A 16,437-nucleotide genomic window follows, 5' to 3' on the forward strand; every position below is an offset into this window, starting at 1 on the left:
CTAACTCTGTCAGGAACATCACAGACACATGATTAAATCTGGAATGCTTTGCCTGGCATTACGTATTGCCTTCCTAGGAAAGGTTCTGTCTCTGCTGCATCATTCCTGAAACCTAAAAGGCAGACAGTAGAACTGCTTCTCTCAAGTATTCTTTGTGTCACACTCGGCGAGGCACCAAGAGCTGTGCTGCTGGACCTGTCTAGGGAGGGATTTGGCCCTTTCCTGGGGGAAGCAATTGGACCCAGCTGGGGCAAACCTCCTGCGGGGTGGGCACAAGCAGCTGGGGATGTTAGAGCTCCCACAAGAAAAATGCTCCAGCACCTCCAAGGTTGGTCCTGCTTGGGAGGTGCCTGGAGAGCCCAGGGTAGTGAATTATAGAGAGTGTAGTAAATGGTGACATAGGCCTATCTGATTTCATTCAGAGTTCAATAATAGCCTTTCAAAGAATTTTTAGACTAATTGAAGATCTACCCTTCCCCATAGCCTCAGCCTGTCTTTGGAAAGAACATTTGGATGCAATTGTTTAAAAGATCCAAAGGCTGAAATTTGTAATGAGCAACCGTGAGCTTGCAGCTTCTTGCTTACTGACAGCAAGTAGGAAAGAAAAACCTGAAATCAGGGAAAAGGTGAGTTGCAGGGGAGGAAGTCTGGGTGGCCTGAGCCTGCTCACAGGCTTGGACATGGAATAGATGATTAACTGAGGAATTGGGGCTATTCTAAGCATCTCTGTGGAGTAAGAGCACACTCTGCTACAGACTGCTGCACTGCCTAAATCTGAGGAAATCTTCAGGTAAGTGAAAGGTGCACAGGTATTGATCAAAGTATAAAGCTAAGGATAAATTCCAGCAGCATCCCAAGACAGTGATGAGCCAAGTTATGCTTAGGGAAACTATGGGAAGAAAAACCAGCCTGAGAGAATGGCAGCTAATGGAGAGACAGGATAAAGAACAGCGATATTTTTTTTTAATTCTGAAATTAGGTGTCATGTGTGTGGTACAGAAGAATTCCAACAGAAATGTCCCATTTCTTTAAGCCCACTGACTCTTTGATTCAGACGCCACCTTAGCTCCCCAGCCAAAATTTTCACCTAGTTATATAATACTGAAATCTATATTTAGGTCTCTAAAAGTGACCTGGATTTGAGAGTTAGCTCCACCTGAAGTTTTTTTAAATCTGCAGAGAAGTCAAGGAGTACTGCAATTTAAAACCACTGAAAATTAGGCCACCTGGCAAGACACAAGACATTTATCTTGTGAGTAGTATAGCTGTTTGGGTGGAACAGGAAGAAGGGAGGACAATGGCAAAAAAATAACTGATATATGGGGGTTGGTTTTTTTGTTCTTGTCCTTCCTCCTTCCACCTCTAGGCTGCTGTCGTAAATAGCACCAGACTGTTGTTCACAGGCAAGAGAACTGTGACTGTGAACACAGGGAAAATTTCTTCACGGAAAGAGTGGTCAAGCATTGGAACAGGCTGCCCAGAGAGGTGGTGGAGTCCCCATCCCTGGAAGCGTTCAAAAAACGGGCAGACGTGGCACTTTGGGACATGGTTTAGTGGGCATGGGGGTGTTGGGTTGACGGTTGGACTGATGATCTTAAAGATTCTTTCCAATCTTAATGATTCCTAGTTTTTACTATCATTATAAGTGATCCAGCCACCAAGCCAGGAGGTGTGGGGTTGCTACTCTCCCCTTAACTGGTTTAGTGGTGGACTTGGTAATGTTAGGTTAATGGTTGGACTGGATGATCTTAAAGGTCTTTCCAACCTGAACGATTCTATGATTCTATGACTCAAAATACAGCATTTGCAGTCAGGTAGCTTTCCTCCTTGATCCTTGGTAAGCCCAATCACACCTATGCACCCGCCTACATCGTGTTGTCATCTCTGTGAGTGCATGTGGATATTAGCACAGTGCAGTTCAGACGGCTTTATTAGTTGAGAGACAACATTGCATGATAGCTCTGCAAATTGTCCTTAAAGTCTGTGGCACTTTTGGTTAAACCATATATATGTGTGTGTTTATACATATGTAGGTTGTTTATATGTGCACACATACATACATATATATAGTTTATGGTTCATGTAACGTTGACAGAGAAAAAGAGCAAAGCAAAACTGTTCATTAGAAGGCTATGTACTGCTTGGGGTATTTCTTAGCTGCACAAAACCTATTTTAAGAGCTAGTGGAAGGGGAATGATATCAGGCCTGAGCGCTGGGGTTTCCATTGAGCTATATCAGGAGTGCCTCAGGAGCCAAGCTTATGGAAAAAAGGAAAAGCGGGATAAGAGCACAGAGTTTTCTCTACTCTCACTGGTTTCTTTCAGTCTCAGACAGGTCAGCGCGCTCTTTTCTCACGGGGACCCAGCTTCAGGATGGGAAACAGTATGGAGCTGAAATGAATGCATTTTCCAGTAACTTGTTGCATACAGTTGTAGTTAGAAATTAGCAGAAGACATTTTGCTCCTTTCCTTTTAAACTGCTTGTTACCTCTGTGCAAGTGGTCTTGATTTTTATTTCCCAAACAAGATCAAAGAAAACCTATCGCCTTCCCTGCCTCCCTCCCTCCTCCCCATTAGTCAACATGTCCAAAAAATAGCAAAAGAAGGTACCTACAGGATTCAGAAGAATGGTGAGGAAGAGTTCACCTCCTCGGATACTTTTGTCCAGCTCCTGAGGACCCCCAGGATATTCCTTGTAAAAAATAGTATGAGTGAAAAGGCCACAGGTCTGTCGAGGGAGCACCTGAGAACAAAACAACAGCACTGTTGTGACATTAACTTCTTTCTGCAAACTTACGCTGGCACAGCCACCCGAATCCCTCCAGCAACTCAAAGAAACAAAACTGCAACCCTTTCCGCCTCTGTGCTCTGGCATGTTTATTTATGGGCTCCTTTGTGCCTTCTGTACTCTCGTGGTAAGCAAGCGTGATCCTGCAGATGTGATTTCCAGATGCCAGCTCTGGAAAGCTGTGACACGCATGCGCTGAGCTTTCATGCAGAGACTGTTTTATTCGGCTCATACACTCATAATAAGTGTTTGTTTCCTGGCATTTGGAAGAGGAAGAAAACAAAAAGCCAGATCTCTCTTCCCTTAGCAAGGTTAGTTTATTAGCAGATAAATAGTGCTTCCTGGCCATCTTTGCTATCTCAGGCAATTAATCTTACTGTTCTTGAGACATTGAACTGAATCTGTATTCAAGGCTGCGGACCGCAAAAGACCTGTTGCTTTATACTTTCCTCAGTCCTGAAAACCGTACTGAACCCCTCACTCTTGTTTGTGAAATGGGTACGGGACTGGTGGGATGCTCACATGAGACCAGCTTGAGGTCAGCTCCCTGTCCTGCTATAAATCAAGAGGCTGCGTGTCAGAAACAAGCCAGCTGGCAGCTGTGGGAAAACAAACTCATCCTGGAGAACTAGGTGGTTTAGTTACATTATTAGGTAGGTACTATCAAAGGGCTCTGGTAAAGTAAAGACAACAACTGTCAGGGCTTGTGGGTATTGCCTAATCCATGCAGAGACATAATTCACCTGGGGAAGGCCTTTTGTTTCCCTCCAGTCAGCGGTTTTGCTTTTCTACTCAGTTAAAACAGCCAATGAAACCTACGTTTGGTGGAGCATTTTAATATGTGTGTAAAGGCACTGCTGAATTTGAGTCTGTTCCAGTGGTAATTGGACTCTGTGCAGTAACTTCTTGGTTTTGATGAAGATGTTTCTTTTGTCTTGTTTAGGGGATCACAATTTTGACTTTATATGCAAAGGCAATATTCAAGTCACCTGGGACTTTAAAGCATCCCAGGACCTGCCCTTGAAATATTTCTACTTTCACTTATGCTCATTCAGTTTTTGCGTTTCACCTATCTACAGCCTTGCAGCTGGCTGGTAAGACAGGCCAAATAATTTTATACATTTTCCTGCCCTTCATATGGTTGAAGTATGTATGTAAGGAACCTTCTCTCTCCCCGTGCAAATGCATGATCCGGAAGAGTCGGGCGTGTGTCCAGTCCCTGGCTCTGGGAGTTTCAGAAGCAAAGCTGGGAACGAAACCTCAGCCTCAGAGAAGTGTCACACTTGCTGGAGGAGATTACTTACACCTGCGCACCTTCCCAGGTGGTGGATTTCTAATCCTTTCATGCATAAAGATGAACCAGAGCTTGAAACATAGGTCTTAGGCAGTTTAATGAATTTCAAAGTATGCATTTATAACTCAGTTGATAGTTGATGGGACTACAAGTACATTTAGTTTCTGAGGATTACATCTGCAGTTTGCCTGAGTTTGTGTGACTTTTTTTTTTTTAAGCTGGCTGCATAACAAACGCACTATTTTGGCATCCTTACAAATCCTCGGTCACAGAGAATTTTAATGATTGCTGTAAAACTTGAAGCATTTGGTAAAAATAGCATACTTTTGAGTCACTTAAAGTACTATTGCTATGAAGCATGGAAATGCAGTGTACCATGATGCCATTGTGGATGAAGCCCCGTCTGTACCGTGCAGGCTTCAGGTGTGGGTATTCTTCTGTGCTGGTCACTTGGATGTGCCAGACCTTCTTCCAGGCCTCGTACAGCTGGATGTGAACCGGGTAGACCCCGGAGTGGTGCGGAGCCACCGCGTATCCCATGCCAGTCGGTATGCCATGCTCCTGCGACACAGCAGAGGGAGGAATATATTTAGGAACAGAAAAAGAACATGTAATTATTCAAGGCTTATTTTTCCTGCAGACGGCAGCACTGAAGAAGCTGTTGTCCTTGGACAGACTTGTATCTATTTGTATGTAGCACAAGCTAAAAATGGGAGGGAGATGAGGGGAACTGGAGTTACAATTTGATAACTGCAGACTGATAAATAATCCTCTTGGATTATGTTGCGTTACTGTTATGTGGAATAGATTTGCCTGCCTGTTCATTACATATTGTGTCTATTTTAATATGCATCCTACCTGTTTGGTTCTTTTTAAAGGTAATCCGGTAAGCTGATGCTGCTTGTTTACTAAGCTATCAAACAGCATTAGAGCAGCAAACAGATGGAAAAAAGTTGTTGCAGTGACATATGTGGGATTTTTTGTTTCTTATTTCTAGAATAGGAGCAAGATTCCTTCCTGATTTAAAAAAAAAAAATTATATATCCCCCATAGCTTCTGTATCTGCTTATGGTTTTTCCATGGTATTAAGGTAGTAGCAAAAAAGCTGGACTTTGACAGACATCTTTTTTTCATAAATATTTATTTAGCTCCATTTCTATGAGGAAATAAGTACATTTTCATGAATACAGTCTATAGGTTATCTTGAAAATATCTGCCGATGGCACAATGAGGTAGTTCATGTGCAGGCAGAAGGAACTAAGGAAGACGCTTCACTGTGAGCGTGCTGGGCATGTTCCCTTCGCTCCTGATGCTCTCCTGCCTTTGTTGTGCTCCTCATCCCTCCTGCTCCTGACTTAACGTGGGCTGTTTGGAAACCCCATCTGATGATGAGGCCTGATAACCACATCTATAGACCAGGATGTATTTAAAAGAGCAAATGATTTGAAGTGTAAGCTATACACGTGAAAATGAGGTAATTAGTTTCATTGGTCTGCGTGACTATTCCAAAACTCATCCAGCGTTTATCATCAGCTACTGGCGGAAAGAAAGGCTGTGCTCTGCCTCTTCTCCTGCTGAGGCTCGTTTCCAGCAGGTCCAGTAAAAGCCCTTTTCAACTCTCGCAAGGCATCTCCAGGTTGCAGGGTGTCCTGGCGCTGTGGCTCTCGCTGGACCCCTTCCTGTGCTCAGGGTGTTTGCTGAATTCATTTTACTCCCGGTACTACAGGATACACCAGCTGTTTTCTGTTCATATAAAACTGATGTTCAGAGGGAAATGGCTAAAATGTGAAATGATTTGGGTGTTGGGTTTTTTTTTGTCCTCCTTCTTGCCCACATTACCCAAGAACTGTTGATTACTTTAATTCCAGGAATAGCAGATTCTGCTGGGCATCTTCAAGTAGTTTGCAAAGGAAGTCTTTTGGTTCATTGACAAAAATTAAGTTAAATCTGTGGGGAATGCTTGGTCATACATCACATAATGCAACCACTTAAAATTATCCATTCCTTGTTAGTAAAGATCTTAGGTTACTGACTGATCTTGGAAAAAAAGAAACCCAGACTCACTACTTTGTAATTTACTGAGAGCAAAAATGTAATTTCTGCTTATTAATGTTGTTACCTACCTGAAAGGCATGAGTCAGTTTAAGGGTGAAATGAGGAATAGCTCTATAATGAGAAGTGTTAAATCGCTCTTTTCTCTATTTTTTTGCCATGAACATGTATAAGGGAAAAAGCTATATCTGAAGGTTTCTGAAAAATCTGGTCATTTATTACTATGCCCGAGTAGTCTATGATGCTCACGCTGTCAAATATACTGTGTTAACTTAAATATACTGTATTAACTTGAATCTACAAACCTTCACCAAACCTGTGTTAGGGAGTATACAGACACGTAAATGTACGGCAAATGTGTCCTGAGCTAGATAATGAAGACTGCTCTGAAGGATATGTTCAAAAGTAGGTATGTGGATGAATACATGCAAAATCCTGTTTATCTACTTACTATTTGCTGCTGGTATTGCTATAGCAACAGAATGGTGAAATGGTAATCTGCCACTCACAAATAAAATAAGGCAGCTTTTCATAAGTTCTCAATATAAAAAGCTAATTAGCCTCTGAGTAAAACCTGCACACTCCACAGTTCATCACACAAACACATGGCAGTCACTCAGGTACCCAATATGACTTCAAGAAGAAAAAACTAACAAATAATCAGATTTTCTTTGGTCAGTTCCATGTTCAGTTTACTTGCGTAAATTAAATATTGTATGTCCTCTTTCAGGGATTTCTGTTGCTCTGTTTCCTTTTTTCCTCTCACTTTGTTATTAAATTTAGTTTGGGATTGGGAACTAATGTGTTAAAAGAGGAGTATATGTTTGAATCTAAGCTATTTGGCAAAATGTGAGATGCCTGTAGTGAGTATATTATATATTCTCAGGAACAGTTTCCTGTAAGATTTTATTGGGTTATTTTTACATTCAAGACTTCCATTGTTTTTTTTTTTTTTCTTTTCAAAATTTGTTCAAAAACTTTGTGCATGTGTTTGCCTAGTTTGGAAAACTTCTGGCCTGTTTTGGCACTGAGAACAGCAGCATTGCATTCCTTTGCATGCTTAAGTTGGGACCTCAGGGCCATTAATTTTGGACAGGTTAAATTTGTATTCCTATTTTACTTGTGCGTTAAGAGACTTTAAATGCTAATTTAAATGATGGTGTAAGCTGAAGCTGCAGCAGTGGTAGAGTTCAGTATTAAAGGAGAATCACTGCTATAACCTGTGAGATGGAGGAAGATGATTAAAGCAGATGTTGCATTTTTGGGCAGAAAATTGCCCGAGTTGTCGCTACTTCCCATGCATTGGTTTGCATCATGGAGCGGTCTGGAAGCACGTGACCGACCTTGTTTTAAGGGCTAGACCAGACTAGAGGATGCTGTCCAGGAGCACACCTCATGTCCTCCCGGCCCCACTGAGCATGTGGTATGTGGATCAGGCTACTACCAGCTCGAAATAACCCTCCCTCTGATGCCTGCGTGTGGCCAGCACGTGTGGCCAGCACATCTGGCCAGCGGCAGCAGCTTCCCGTGGCACAGCCCAGGGAGTCACTGTCTCATGTTCGTGCTGATGTGTCCAAGCCAGAGCAGTGGGAATTGGAAACTCATAGTCCTGCCGATGCAGCCTGGCTCGTCTGCGCACCCTCCAAAGCTGCCTTGCCCAGAGCCCATGCGTAGGACAGGTACTTTTACGGGTGATCTGAAAGGCTGAGGCAATCTGCCAGGGCTGCTTATCTCTCTCAATTATCAGCTTCGTTCAAGCAAGCAAAGATTTGCTTGAAGCTCCTAACCTCTTTTGACCTTCCTATTTGTACAGAAATGAGCTGTGTTTGCCATTAGTCAGCATGTGCTGTGTGTACTTATTCTGCATTTGCAAAAAAACCCTTCTGCTAAAGAAAGGGCAGGTGATGCAGAATGAGCACGGCTCTCCAGAAGGAGGTATATTCTCAACAAGTAAGTTTGCATTCCTATAACAGCTCTTCTGTGAGCAGATGTTGGAAATTTGAATAAAACCCAGCATCTGGAAGACTGACTATTTATATTAGCAGGATCTTGTCTGACAGAACCCCCCCCCCCCCCCCAGTTTTTAATTGCCCCAAACATTACATGTCCTTGTTAAAATGCAGTAAGAAATAAACTGAAACAAAACCTAAAACTGTTATAACACAGCTGGCATTGTGGTTCTTAAAGATCACTGGTGATTTGTTTTACAGAAATATCTAGTATTGTCTGTTGTCAGAGAAAGAATAAAAAAGCAACCTTTTAATTTTTTAAATCTTATGTCTACTGTAGATCTTTTCACACAGTCAGTTGAACCGCAGCATTCCCTTTGGTGTAAAGACTCGTATTAGATGAAAAAGTTAATAGTACAACCTCAGAGGTCTGCTAAACTATTTGACTTTGTGCAACAGTAGGTGATAGAGTAAACGTAGTACTTTTTCAGATGTTACCTTCCAAAGTTAAAAGATTTACATAAGCTTTGCGTATTTTTAGTACTGGGATATATTTCTAATATTGCTGCACATGGGTGAGATTTCCTGTAAGAGATTGTATGTTACTATGTCAGTTTAAAATACTTAGTAGTGTTTCTCTTATTTGGTAAATGAATTTGCTGCTTTCTTGTTTGTCACCACTCACAAAAATGGTGTGTTGTATTTTATCCTTTATGGACATGTGGTTTTTTTGTTCTGGGTAACTTTTACTTAATAGATATTTCAGCTTTCAGTTACTTTTAGTTCAATTCTAAACTGTAAAAATCTGCATAAAAGCTTAAACAAGACAGTTCAGCAAATGAGAGGTGATTGTTATTGAGATATAGGGGCTCTGTGTGTTGGTATTTGCTTTCACCGTTGTTTTTTCATCTGTGTGGTGTGCTTCCCTGCCATGTGGCTCTACAATTCGCCAAGCAGAGAGTCCAAGAGGTCTTAACAAAGTGGGTTTTCTGGTGTTGGTGTCAGATCCGGGGTTGACAGGGACATGGGAAAAGCCAGCTTTTCACCAGTCTTACCTAGGAGTCTCCCAGATATCACTACGACTCCTGTTTGAGGCATGCTTTGTACCGTAGCAGATTACCGAGAGGCAGAGAAGATTTTGGGATTTAAGATCTTGGGTTTCTGAGGATGTGAAATGCAGAAAGGCAGTCCAGCACTGAGGCAGCTATGCGTGACTAGGAAACACATAGGCTCTGCATGCGTGTGGTACCAAATAAAGCTGAGATGGCAGAGGCAGTCTTAGCAATGTGCTGTGAAAGCACGCTCCCGATACGGACAAAAGCACTAATGAAGATGGGCTATTATGGAAGGACCTTAAGGTTAGGCAGAATAAATCTCATCCTGTCTGCACAGGACAATGTTATCCTATATATGCAAGCCATTTACAGAACACTTTTAGAAGCAATCTCTAGTGGGCATCTCTCCTTCCCAACATTAACTACAGATATTAATAATGAGATGAATTAGACTCTCTTTTCATCACATGTAGATACTTTGCCTTTGATGTGTGGTCACTGGTCTTCATATTCTTGGTATTTAATTGGTATATTAAAAGCTCATGGTTTCTTTGTGGTTTGGGCAGCTCAAAAGTTTTAGGCAGAGGAAGTGCTAATGTGCATCTGTAGTTGGTTTATAAACCAGAGATTGAAGTGTTACTAGACAGGCGCTGAACTGATTTGCTTGTTTTGTATATGTGTATCTCTGAATCGATTTGTTTGTTCTGTATATGTGTGTCTCACATCTTCATATCAGATCCCAGCTACCTTTTTACCATCAATGATAGTTTTTGCCCTCTCTCTACTGTGCTCTGGGCACATGTGCTCACAAATGAGCACAGAAGATAATGGCTGAACAAACAAACAGAGGGACAAAATAAAGAGCTACAGGCTTTAGATTAAAGATATTCTATTTGTTTTTTGTCAGATAAGGATGTACAAAAGGGGGGAGGAAGGATATCTTGTGATTAAAGGATGGCAGTGAAAACTTGGTTCGTTTTATTTTTGGAATATGTATTATCAGAGACTTCTGCTTGCACAATTTCTTTACCTCTTCGTGAATCAATTGCATTGCCTATAAACAAGGAGAATAATACTTGAGATATTATCAGTTTGGGAAATTTCATCCAACGCTTAATTCATTAGTGTCCTTAAAGGATAAATAAGACAACATTAGGATAGCAAAGTTCTGGGTAGTCTGCAACTTCCTTTACCACAGTTAAAATCTCTGGCTTTGTTCCTCCTAGGCTGGAGGGTATCGTGAGTGCTTGAGAAGAGATTTGGCAGCGAGGGCTGTGGGAAGGGTGCTATAGGTGGGGGCAGCTGTGGGGCCCATCGCTCAGGCATGAGCGGACAAGGATTTTGCCAGACAGGATTTCCCACGCTGCCTGCCGGATCCAGAGCAGCGGGGCAATAACATTTATGAAAGATGCATGAAAGTCTCTTCCTCTCACCAACTAGGTGTGAAACGGTAGAAATTATAAATATCTCAGTGAAACATAAAGGTAATAATTTGGAGGGCTCTAGTTAAAGGCAGTCTCCTGGTTCACAAGCAATTTGCATGTAGGGGAATCCTTTAAAGACTGTTGATTTTACTAAGCCCCAGATACACAGAGGTATACATATCTGCACTGAAATCAAGGCAATTAGATACCTAATTAGCAATTAGTTGTATGTGTACAAAAACTGTTTAGATACCTGATTTTCTACGTGTATTTTGTGCTACAGCTGTTTGAGGCAGGCTGCAAGTGTAAACCCCCATTTTATAGAGCATCATTATGAGGTACAGATATACCTGTGTAGAACGGAACAAGGTCTTTTATCTAGTTGCCAGCGCTAACACCTGTATTTCTTGCCTGTGTTCAGCAGACTGTATGTGTACTTGAGCTCCTGCAAACCAGAGATTATGCATACAGTGTAAGTACAAGAGCCAATAAAAATTATGCTCGTGTACATTTATAGCTCCATGCGATAATACCCATGAAATACTGTTTCAGGCACACCGGCTTGTGTTTATTAAGCTTGTCTTTAATCCACAGTCCTCAAGAGAAGGACATTCCTTTCATGAAACCTTTTCCCCCAGTGAACAATGTCAATCCCAAGCCCGATACTCTCGTGTGGAGAAACTGCTGATTGCGATGGGATTTGGGTGCACGTTTCCGGACAGTGTGATCTTTTAGCTTTCTTCTAAAATGGTAATGTCAGGAGGAGCCAACAGGTCTTAATGAACAGAATTTTTGTTGTGCTATTTGGGATCTTAAAGCAACCTTGACATTATACCTTTTCAGGTATAATGATGCGTTCTCCCATTCTGAAGACCCTGTTACCTTCTTACCCATGTTTAAAAAAAAAAAAAAAAGAAGAATGAAGGAATACCACATTAGGTGAAGACTGAATGTGGTCATACTTCCAAATAATTATTGCGGCTTTCCTTGCAGAAACTGACACAGTGTCATCTCTACCTGCAGCTAAAACAGGAGGTGGGGAGATACGGTGGATAAATGGGAAATTCAAGAGAAAATGGCATCAGCATCAAGCTGTGTTCCCCTGAGGATGCTACTAAGTAAAGATGCTAGAGCACAAATAAAACATGTATAACATCAAGCAGATTTTCTGTGTCTTGTTCTAGAGTTCTAATTTAAATTTGGATCCACGCTGTGAAGTCAAAGAATAATGAAAAGGGGTTTGCTTTAACTTTGGAGGACTTGCAGAAGTGCAGCTGTAGAACAGGGAGTTCCTTTCCCAAGTAAGATACGATGCTGAGGATGAGAAAGCAGGGGAGGATACAAAACTACTCTGAAGTCATGGCTGGGACCTCTCTGATAGCTATCAGGAAGGTTGTCATATCAGGAAGATAAATTTCTCCCACAGAGAGGATTTCACAGGAAGCCTTTTGAAAAGAAATGTTCTCATAAGTAAATTGTACAGCTCATATAGATTCAAGGTTAAGAGGTTGGTACAACCCCTGTCCAAATGTTAGCAGGAAATAAAACTGTAATAACAGCAGCCTTTCACTGACATCAGCTCCTTATTTATAGGCACCCTAAGGAGTCTCTACCCTTCAGTGATGAGAGGGACATGGGCTTTATCTTTCTGTAGCTGAAGTTGCAAACAGGTTCTATTACAAGCCCTGTTTTCAGGCTGTGCTATAGATTTTACTCCAAAGGTGGTTTGACCTAGAGGATTTCATGTTTCCTGAAAATACTAGGAGAATTTCCCCATAGGTTTAAAGATGAACAGACCACATTTTTGAGACACAGGTTATTTAAAAAATTACTCCTGCATTTTAAATCTCAACTATGTTTGGGTCTCTGGGCCAGCCTACACAGAAGGCATGAACAGGCCATGGCAGGAGCGAAGGCTGACGGTAAAGCAGAACTGTGGAAAGGAAGAGAAGTCATCCAAAATGCCTCTGTACTAACACCCTGCCAAGCAGGACATGGCAAGGGGGGAAGTCTGGCAAGAAGAGTAAACAGTTAAGCCATTTTTAATGAATTTTCTTTAAAAGTTGTCAGGAAAGTATTTTTGTAAACAAGGGAATAACTGGCTTCCAACTGCTCGTTCAGGCACCTGCCTCTGCCGGTTTCCTGATGTGCCTTGGCTGATGTGAGGGATGGGAGGAAGGGGCAGCTGCTGCCTGGCCTTTCGGAGCTCCGATGGGCTGAGACTTGTGTTCCCTGAGCAGCAGAGAAAGCCCTGCTCTGTCACTCTGCTCTTTTGAGTGGGTCTGGTTGCTTGGCATTTCAACACCTTGTCAAAGGCCACACAGTGTCTTTTCCAAAGCCAGCATTTATAGATTTCAGGTTTTCTTTGTCATGCTCAATAAGCAAGTAGAATTACCCTGAAATGACCCTAAATGGTTTCCACCTGACCTCAGAGTACAAGTACTCTGAGCTCTGGGCAAGGCTAGGAGAATAGCTCTTGTAGGTTAACAACACAAATGAGCAAAAATGAAACAGTATCTGTAAATACTAGCAATAGGTTAGCTATGTAAAAAGCATATTTTCAAGCAGGTCATCTAAAAAAAGCACAGTGAAATCCAGCAGCTTCACTTATTTGTTTCTTTAGCTTCAAGATTTCTCACAAACCAAACACAACATTTAGGGTTCACTCCCTCCCCTATTGAGGATGTTTGCACCAGACTTCAGGAAGCTGATAACCTGAGTGTAAAGCACTTCCTAAAGCTTAAAAGGCCAGCTGATATCGGCTGAGATTTCACTGCTTCTGATCCCTATGGTCTCACAAGGTTGGTTGCTTGGGTACAGGGCTGCTACCTCTCCAGAAAGCCATGAAAAAGGCCAAGACAGAATTCAGCCCAAGTCTGAGTCACAGAAAGCCTTTTTTGGGGTTGAGTTTCCAATCTTGCTGCCTTATTTGCATATCTATGTAAATATATATACGTACAATATAGATAAACGTAAAAATATCTTGGAAAGCATAGCTGTAATATGTAAAGGTATCCTAGCGAACCTTTTGGTAACTTTTACTCACTATTGCAAATTCTTTGTTGAGGATCATCTGCTCCACCAGTGACGACTCATTGTGGAAGAGGTGAGGCTGCATGTGACTCCACATGTGGGGAAACCACCAAAACTCATCCACAGATCTCAACAGCAGGTCATCGCCTTCATCTTCCTCTTCAGTCCCTGCAAAAGACAGACGGGGGAAAAAAAAGGTAATAGAAAAGCAACAGCAGAAAATGCCCGTAATTGTTCTTTAAACACAGAAGAGGCTGCCATAAAACCTAATGTCATTGGCCTGGATGTCTCGCTGCGCTGCAGACAGGCTCTACCATATCACAAGGAGTGAGGTGAGTTACCACGGATGGTATCTACCCTTTCCTGTTCCTGGCATGGTGTTAACTGACAGTAATTCCACCAAGAATTAGTTTTCAAGGGCTGTTGATGCAATGCACTAGGAGTATTTTGAAGTTCAGACTCCCTGTGAAGGTGGAGATTGGATGGACTTGTACCCACCTGCTTTGGTCCTGCCGGACACTGCACAGTTGTCGCTGGCCAAGGTGGCATCACAGAGAACTGCATGCCAGAGCCTTGCCACCCGTTCCCCCCCGACTCGTAGCTACCTCATTATTAGCCTCGGTAAATCCGATAACCGCTGGTAAAGCGTGAAACAAGTTTGCAATAGTTTCAAAATATAATTAGGTGGAAAACATGAAGCTGTAATGGCAAACGGGTTCCAAACGTTGTTTCCTATGGCTCAGTATTCAATTTTTGCTAGGTTTAATCTTGATGTAAAAACAATAAAAACTCCTGTGTTAGTGAAGAGTATCTGCTTCAGGCAGAAGCCAGCATGTGTGGTTATAACAAAGAAAACCTTCCATTTGAGAAATGATACAGTGCTGCTTCCACCGTCTGCAGACATATGTCTGCAGTGCTTTTTCAAATTGGAAAGGCAAAGTTAGATTTCATAACTTCAGCCTCAAATTACTCAACAATATTCAGTTTATTAGCAGCCTTCCTTCTTGTTCCTTTATCATTTAAATGCTTTTATTTAGCTTCAATCAAAGAAATAATTGTCAAAATCAGCCTACGGATTCAAACATAGATATCTTTTCTTCTTACAAGCCTTTCAATGTTTGCAAAACTCATTGGAAGAAAATGCTCCATGGATGTCAGTGTTTACTTTTGTGGCATGAGGCAGGAACATAGAGAGATGGCTGTTTGGTGCATGCACTTCAGCTCTTTGTTTTTATTTTTGACTTCTGCAGTGGTTTTTTTGAAGAATGCTACTACAAAAGGAGAGCATTCCTTTGAAACTTTCTCCTGGTGTCGCTGAATCACTCTATTCCCCTCTTTGCAGCACTCTGCAGGTTCTAAGAAAGTTGCTCCTGCTGATGGGAGTGCTGCTGGAAAAAGAAAACAACCTTGTTTTCTTGTTTTCCTTATTGAAAAGAGAGGACCGATGGCTGCTCCTTCTGTGAATGTCTGCTCCTTTGTGCAAAACTTCTGTATCCTGCATCTGTTGAATTGACTGCTCTCTTGTTTTTTCGGGGTGTGTGGTCCACTTGCAGTCACCCAGGCCCATGCAAGGGAAATGTGATTGGGGGAAGAAACTTAACATAGGCTTTCAAAATAGGAGAGAAGAGAAGGGGATAGGAGTTTGTGAAGCCATTGAAGGTCTCTTTAGTAACCCAAAGGTGGGAAACTGAAGGTAGGGATGAAGAGGGAAAAAGTGGATATTTGAAATATATAAAGAACTACAATCATTCGACATAAGATTTAGGTCAAAGTATAATTTAGTGCCTTATTAACAGTTGAAGTAGAGCATGGCTTTTGAAATGATCTAATTATAAAAAACCTATATTTTAAAGGCCTATTTTTTCCTACTAATTTCTTTGAAAATTTAGATACAACTAATCAAACTTTGTACTTTTTTTACCATAACAAAAATCAAACCAGGTAAAGCATAACACTTCACAGTTCAAACAAAAACAACCCCACCCTGTAATGGCAGAGCTGAAACAAAAAGTTTGGAAGTTTAACATTTGGTGGCGCTGTCATAGCTTTTGAGGATTGTTTTCTTTACAAGCCTTTAAAAAGAGTGTTGTTTGATTTTGTAAGTTCATAAGTAGCATTATTTACAAAAAATTTCATGCAGAGGTTTAATGGAGCATTTGTTGAGTGCTTCTACTGTTTAAATATTTTTGCCCAATCCCTTATTCAGAGTATTGGAGGCAAAACAAGCAATTTTGAGGTTTTAATTTCTTGTACAATCAACATTCTTTATGTAACTTTCTGTCTTCATTTTAATGTGAAATCTGAAAAATGCAGTAGAGCTACAATCAAGGAAGTGAACATATATCTGCTTTGAGTGCAGTATGCACTTTACACAGGTAGGTAATAATTCAAAATGTGTTTGCGCATAATAAATAATCCCATATTTTAAAACTACAACCATAACTTAGAGGTCTCTTGAGCTCAATGCTGAAACTAAGTTTGAAGTTGCTATCAATAACCTTATAAATCTTAAATGCAAATCCTGAGAACATCTTAATTTCTGTTGCCACTGCATGAACAAGTAGAAAGTGTTTGTTAAACTGCATAACTTAATAGGGTCTACTACTCAGTTTTTTGCTAATAGCGTTACGTCTACAGCGCATAGTTTACCAGTGCCACGGAAGGCAATGGTGGTGGTGAGACGATGAGCAGCGAGGCTGATGTGTCAGCTATTGTCGTTGTGCGCAGGCATCCCAATTAGAATTGGTATTTGTAGCACAGATGTCAACAACACCTTTTGATGAAAATGTATAACTGTTTAACCTGCCAACACATTCCCACACTCATCTCCCTCCTGTAGTTT

General features: G+C 41.4%; 1 protein-coding gene across 1 annotated transcript in view; it reads right to left on the reverse strand.

Moving 5' to 3' along the window:
• The window catches only part of LOC104038634 (N-deacetylase and N-sulfotransferase 4), an 87,107-nt gene that overhangs the window by 37,319 nt on the left and 33,351 nt on the right, over positions 1 to 16,437 (reverse strand). The window contains exons 3-5 of the mRNA XM_009493063.2: positions 13,609 to 13,763; positions 4,458 to 4,643; positions 2,615 to 2,743 (exon numbers count right to left, since the gene is read on the reverse strand). Coding sequence (XP_009491338.1) covers positions 2,615 to 2,743; positions 4,458 to 4,643; positions 13,609 to 13,763 — 470 coding nt within the window. The remainder of the gene's footprint in view (positions 1 to 2,614; positions 2,744 to 4,457; positions 4,644 to 13,608; positions 13,764 to 16,437) is intronic.

The sequence above is a fragment of the Pelecanus crispus genome, chromosome 4 (assembly GCF_030463565.1).
Source record: "Pelecanus crispus isolate bPelCri1 chromosome 4, bPelCri1.pri, whole genome shotgun sequence".
Classification (NCBI taxonomy): Eukaryota; Metazoa; Chordata; class Aves; order Pelecaniformes; family Pelecanidae; genus Pelecanus; species Pelecanus crispus.